The sequence below is a fragment of the Elaeis guineensis genome, chromosome 5 (assembly GCF_000442705.2).
Source record: "Elaeis guineensis isolate ETL-2024a chromosome 5, EG11, whole genome shotgun sequence".
NCBI classification, from domain to species: domain Eukaryota; kingdom Viridiplantae; phylum Streptophyta; class Magnoliopsida; order Arecales; family Arecaceae; genus Elaeis; species Elaeis guineensis.
Genome location: NC_025997.2, coordinates 18467850 through 18474965, shown reverse-complemented (window position 1 = coordinate 18474965; position 7116 = coordinate 18467850). Strand labels below are relative to the sequence as shown.

Sequence of the window (7116 nt, the reverse complement as noted above, 5' to 3'; positions counted from 1 at the left end):
AAATTTTGTATTAATTAAAATTAAAATTTAAGTACAAAAAAATTAAAAAGAATAATAAAATAAAATAAAACTGTAACAAGGATCTGAAGTTGATCAGCCAAGCCTCGTCAGAAAGATGGTTGATGACCTCTCCATCTTTCGTCGTACTCCGTAAAGCAAACCGATTTTTCTCCTTCTTTTTCTTGGGTCCCTAAAGCTATTTAATTTTTTCTCTATTTTTTTCTACATTTCTACTCAATTTTTCTGCTCACAAAGCTTATTCTTGGACCTCCTATTTATAGATGAATTTTTCATAATTTTTTTGTAAGAAAAAGAGTCCTAAAACCCTTAGAAATCATATTAATCTCCTTAGAAATATTCTTGATCGTCGGATGGAGCTTGAACCGCCCAGATCTACCCAAAATCCATAGTTTTAATCATTATCAAAATCAGATCAAACCACAGCCATCTGATCGTATCTGAGATTGATTTTGGACCATCGGATCGTGCTGATAATCTCTTATTCTCAGTCGGGAGCATCCTCAGCCATCGGATCTCATGATGGATTCATTTTCGGCCATCCGATCATGCAAAAATCCCTCTTTATAAACCAGCAATGGATGCTGACCGTCGGATCTGGGTCGGAATGAATTTCAGCCATTGGATTGTACAAAATAACTTTCACTGCCCATAGACCGTGCCTGTGGACCGCATAGCATTTTCGATGGACCACACCCCGGCTCTGTGGACCGAGCGGCCGATCCACCCTACACCGAAGGCTATTTTCTTTATTTTTTAAGGATATTTTAGCTCCATTTTTGCTCCGATTTTCATCTGAAAAATTAAAAAAATATATGCATTAAATTCTTCAAAAATTTTTCTTCATTTTGATGTTTAAATTGCTCAATTAAATTAACATCTATTTTTTATAAATATATCTAATTTCATATTTTTTTTAAAATCACTTATTTTTTTAAAAAATTAATAAATTCATGAAATTAGGGTTTTTAAGAAGATGTTAGTACCATAAATTATCAAAAATACCTTCAATAAATATAAAAATATACCACTTATCACCGGCCCAGGCCCAAGCACTGTGCCTGGGACCTATACCCCAGTCCACCGTGGATCGAGCGGTCCACGACCGGGTCCATGGACCGCGTGGGTATTTTTCATGCATTTCGTGCAATCCACAGTACTATTTCGTAGACCGGTGCACGATCAGAGGGCGTGGGTAGCCTGCGGTCTTGATCCAATGGCTGGGAATGTTATTTGGCTTTGTTTAGGACTCCCAATTCCTCTCTAACTGATGTTTAAGTCCTTTAAAAGGGCCTGTACACGGGAACAGAGGATGGAGTGGCCTGGTTTCTCATGGATGCGGGCATGGAAGGCTTCGTGCGGATATCAAAGACCCCATGAAGAGAGAAAGGAGCGTGAGGCCGTTGAGAAAGGAGGAGCAGAAGGCTCCTGGACAGCGGATGCCGGTCACTTCAAGGGTTAAGGGGGTCTTCTAAGAGAGAGAGCTTTTGTGAGGAAAACTTCTAGTGAGAGAGAAATTGGATGTACGAGGGTTGAAAGTGAGATCTCCTCTTGTAAATTTTTTTTTATAGTGAAGTTTGCATGCCCCGTAGAGGCGAGCCCCTTTGTGGCTGATCCACGTATTTTGATTATTTTATTTTATTTCTTCTTTCTTTCTGCTGCATCGCGTAGTACCGAAAAAATCTTGGGAGGTAGTGTCCTGACCAGACATCCATCCAATAAGTGGTATCAGAGCAAGGCAGTACAAGGACGCAGATTGTAGCGGTGATGAGCAAGACTGAAGATAGAGAAGATAAGATCAATCAAGATGGAGATCAACAAGTTTGATGGTAAGAGCAATTTTTTCTTGTGGCAGGCAAGGGTGAAGGACGTGCTCATCCAACAGGAGTTGATCGATGCTCTCTTGTACGATGAGAAGTCGACCATCATGGAGGTGCGGGATTGAAAATGGTTACAGATGCAGACGGTAAGTACCATCCGCATATACCTAACGGATGAGGTGGTGATCCATGTGCTGAGCGAGACTTTTCTGACGGTGCTGTGGTCGAAGCTCGAGGAGTTGTACATGGCGAAGTCTCTCACCAACACTCTTTTTCTCTGGAGGCAGTTTTACCAGTTGCGGATGACTGAGGGACAGAGCGTGCAGGAGCATCTAAATCACTTCCAGAAGATCCTCACCGATCTCCTCAGCATTGGCAAAAATATTCAGGAGAAAATCAGGACACTAGTTTTGCTAGCGTCGCTTCTACCTTCGTACGAGTCCTTGATGACTGCTCTTCTAGTGGAGAAGAGCACCATCAAGGTGGACGAGGTTACCGCGATGATACTCCAGAATGAAGTTCTCAGGAGGGAGAATCCAGCTTCGAGCTCAGGTGGTGATAGCTCAGCTTTAATGGCTTCTGGAGGAGCAGAAGACGGTAGACAGAGCGACAGGAGATCGCGACGAGGATGATCCAAGTTCAGAAGGGACTTGAGCAAAACCAGGTATTACCGGTGTGAGGAGTTGGGACATCTAGCTAGAGATTGTCCTAAACTCAAAAATTAGACGGTGGCTGCTGTAGCGACGACCGACAGTGATTAAAATGGAGATGTCCTGGAGATATCTGACGAGGTACCCACTTCTTTCCAGTAGTGGATATTAGATTCTGCATGTCCCTATCATGTATGTTGCAGAGAGGAGCAGTTTGACTCTCTGGAGAACAGTGAGGGCATTGTATATCTGTCGGATGGATCGAGTTGTGTGATCAGAGGCATTGGGACGGTCAGCTGGAGGATGCATGATGTGCAGTGAGGAGATTGGGGGAGGTCCGATACATACCCGATTTCAGACGGATTCTTATTTTACTTAGTAGACTGGATTCGAGAGGCTACAGGACGGTAGCTAGTGGAGGAATCCTGAGGATGCTACGCGACGATAGGATTGTACTGGAGGGAAAGAAGGAGAGCAGAGAACATTATTATCTGGCAGGAAGCCCGGTACGAGGTGGAGCTTCAGGAGCCAGGTGGAGCCCAGAGCGAGGTAGAGCTCCAGGTAGAGGTGGATTGGGCACGAGATAGGAGACTCGGGAGGACGAGAGGCAATGTCGCAATGTGAAATTCCTATTGCCGCAGGATGATGTCCCGAGTAGGTCTCAGGTCAGGAGGAGCACAGCATATGACGGAGATGGGATCGAGCGGCCTGGCTCGACTCCCATGTTTGCCCATCCATGATCAGCAGGTGATTGCCCTAGGATATGAGGGCAAGGAGATCCAGAAGCTCTCAGAGTTAGGAGGAGGCCGAAAATCGAGTCAAGGTAGAGATTGTTAAGATTTGATATCTCAAAATTCGATCTACGTTAAGCCCACAGCGAAGTCCGTGGTGAAAAATGGAGTCCAACGAGATCAAGATCACCACAAACTGAGCTCAGATGGAGGAGATACAAGCTTTTGAAGCTTGCACGAGATCCGAGGTGATGGAGGACCGTCGGCGGTGCGGCCCAGGTGGGGCCAACGCGTGGGGCGTGCGGCCCAGGTGCGTGGCCCAAGCAAGCGTGCGGCCCAGTGCGAGTGCGGCCCAGGCCTGCGCGCGCGGGCCGGCCCAGGCCTAGGCACTGCGCTTGGGGCCTGTACCCCGGTCCACCGTAGACCGAGCGATCCACAGTCGAGTCCGTGGACCGCGTAGGCATTTTTCACGCGTTTCGCACGATCCACGGCACTATTTCATAGACCAACGCACGATCGGAGGGCGTGGGTAGCCTGCGGTCTTGATCCAACGGCTGGGAAGGTTATTTAGCTTTGTTTAGGACTCCTAATCCCTCTCTAACTAATGTTTAAGCCCTTTAAAAGGGCCTGTACACAGGAACAGAGGATGAAGTGGCCTAGTTTCTCGTGGACGCAGGCGTGGAAGGCTTCGTGCGGATATCAAAGACCCCGTGAAGAGAGAATGGAGCGTGAGGCTGCTGAGAGAGAAGGAGCAGGAGGCTCCTGGACAGCGAATGCCGGTCACTTCAGGGGTTAAGGGGAGTCTTCCAAGAGAGAGAGCTTTTGTGAGGAGAACTTCTAGTGAGAGAAAAATTGGGTGTACAAGAGTTGAGGGTGAGATCTCCTGTTGTAAATTTCTTTTTTATAGTAAAGTTTGCATGCCCGTAAAGGCGAGCCTCTTTGTGGCTGATCCACGTATTTTGATTATTTTGTTTTATTTCTTCTTTCTTCCTACTACATCGCGCAGTACTGAAAAGATTTTGGGAGGTAGTATCCTGATCAGACATCCACCTAACACTCTTAAAGGTCAAAGACATGTGTAGGACTCCACTTTTCTCGATGCACGTCTAAGTTTGGGCTTGGATGGTATAATTATGCTTTATCTTAGTCAAAATAATTTTTTATATAGAATTTATAAAGGATGCTAGGTCACAAGTTGATAAAATGGATATATGAGGGAAGATATTATTAAGAACTATTTTTCTGAGAAGCAGGAAAAAAGAGTAAGAATGATGCACCTACATCGTTAAGTAGATTACCTTGTAAGAAAATTATGTTGGAGACAATTCTTATAGTTTTCATCTTGTTCATGATATCAAAGAAATCACTGATCAGATTAATCATCTTAGGAAAATAAATAAAAAAAAAAATAAAGTTTTGTGTTTCTAGTAGATAAAGTTGATTTTTCCTAGAGATTCAGCCAATTCTAGGACCTTTGTGACAACGATTTAATTTGTTTCAAATAAATTCAAATAATCTAGTTTATACTTATATTTTAAATTTTATTGGTATGAGTATAGATTGGTTGTTTAGACAGACACCGTTGGTTGTATTTTCTTTCACTGCTCAAAGGGATTAGGCCCCACTTGCAACGAAAATAAAAACTGTGCAGCAATTAATTCATTAATAATTAAATATATTGCTGACCTATCTTGTTTATAGCTATGCAGTCATTAGATTAAGCGGGTTGCTCATCATGTTTCCTTTGGTACTAGAACAATTTTAGTCACCAAGACTCTATTGACTACCAACGATTTTGCACTACGTAAATCGTTTTTTTTTTTTTGATAAGTTGGATCTGGCTTTGATATCCTATAATTTTTTTTATACCACTCATTCACATTGGTTGGATGGCCCAATGTAAAGCTTAGAGCAGTTGGTGCCGTACATAGACCAATAAATAGTTAATTTTTCGAGGTAATTTGATGGAAAAACAATGGTCAGGATGGTTTTTCCTAACCCCATGGGTAATGAATCATAATCTTTTCTTAGTTTCTCTTTAGGATTGTATAATTGTCATCATCACATCTAATGGTCCGGATTTTTTTTTTTTTTAAAATTTGTGTTCGTTGCTGCATCTAAGAACTATTTTTCTGGTGTATTTTCTTGTATGATATATATTCATCTTCCCCAACACACATTGCTCATCTTTGTCATCTTAAAAAATTGGATAATTTAAATATACCAAACAATTTTTAGAGATTTTTAAATTAAATTATATAAATTTTAATATATAAATAATTTAAAAAATTATATCCAATAATTTAGATCTCCGCATCATCTGATCTAAACGTGATCAGATTTGAATAGAGGTCAGCTCAAGTGTAGCCATATAGGACAATAAAATCAATAGAGCGAGGTTGCGGCTTCTGAAATACAAACCAAATTATTCATTTGAGACTCGAAAAACAAACACATCTGAGAGGAATAAGAGATGAAACAAGGGGGCCGTGCCCTTGTTGGGACATTGCATCAAGATATATCACCACGTACTCTCACTCTCTTTCAAGACAAAGCACTCACAATCCTCCCAATAAAAGCACATTCAAAAGCAAACAATGAAAGCATGGCTACCATGACTCAGTCCTTAATTTGCCGTCCGAGAACCTTAGGCATAGGCATCAGGGTTTGCGATCAAAAATCCTTCCACAGCCTTCATCATCCCCAACACTGCACCCATGAGCAGGCCCTTCTCCTCTACGCTGAGATCGGTCTCGTCGAGGGTTTCATACTCTAGAATGACCTTCCCGGCGGTGCTTCCATCGCTGGCAGTCTCAAACTTATGGTCGAAGGAGTACGACTTCAATCTGATGCCAAGAAGCCCTCCTTCGACGACAGAGTACTTGAATACATGCTTCTCGTTGTCCAGCACGTCCACCCGGTCCTTCACAAAGTTGACCGGCGACTTCACGGCTGAGAAGAGTTGCACGGATTAGAATGTTCATTAGGTGGTTAGTCGACAATGTAACTCAGTTGAAAATAATCAAGCATGATGTTGCCACTGTTTGATCCAAAAAAACAAAAATGAGGAAGAAGAAGAAGAAAAGGAAAGGAAAAAGGAGGAGAAAGGAAAGTGTGGCAACTCATCATATGCATTATTTCGTCGTTAAAAGATTTTTTATCTCAACCGTGTTCAGCATCTTCGTGTGGGTGTCTTTTTTTCTTCTTTTCTTCCCTCCTCCTCTTTTTTTTTTTTTTTGAGAGAGAGAGAGAGAGAGAGAGAGCATTAATTTTTGCAATATATGGCTTTTTTTTTTTTTTTTTTTTTTTTTTTGCTTTTTTTGGTCAATGCCGACAAGCCCAGGCCATGCCTAGCTCTCAGCAACGTAAAAGAACCCATCACTTCTTTCCCTATTCTTCAGAATAGGCCTGAAAAAATAACACAGAAGGTTGTCATTAGTTTCATACCGTCCGTGAAGTTAAATTTCTTGATGCTGCCGACACCACCATCGCCACCAACGATCTCAACACTGGAGATGTGTTCGGGCGCGATTTTTGGCATCAAGTTGTGCACATCCAGGATGCCAGCCTTCCACAGCCTGTCGATGGCTACGGTCGACTTGCACTCCTCAACGAAGGACCCTGCAACCATATTGATCAGTGGAATAGATTGTCTTTGATCTGAGCGTGATTTGAAGGATATTGCAAGAGTTCACTATTTATAGATATAGCAGTGAGGGATGCAAGAGTTGCTGAGGCTATTCTATTGGATAAATGAGGAAGCAGGTAGAGTAGTTAATTGGGGATCCAGTGAAGATTGAGGGGCCATTGGGTAGGTGGCCTCATAGTCAATTCGGACTACTTGAGTGCAGCATTAAAATAAGGGAAAGCCTTCACCAACCCATTTTGGCAGTCTTA

General features: G+C 42.6%; 1 protein-coding gene across 1 annotated transcript; it reads right to left on the bottom strand.

Moving 5' to 3' along the window:
* Positions 1–5594: 5594 nt before the first annotated feature.
* Positions 5595–6905, bottom strand: LOC105045614 (major pollen allergen Aln g 1). The gene is made up of 2 exons (XM_073256974.1): positions 6667–6905; positions 5595–6171 (listed from the first exon to the last, which is right to left on the bottom strand). Exons 1-2 carry the CDS (start codon positions 6848–6850, stop codon positions 5867–5869), a joined length of 489 nt encoding a protein of 162 aa, XP_073113075.1. The 5' UTR covers positions 6851–6905; the 3' UTR covers positions 5595–5866.
* Positions 6906–7116: the final 211 nt, after the last annotated feature.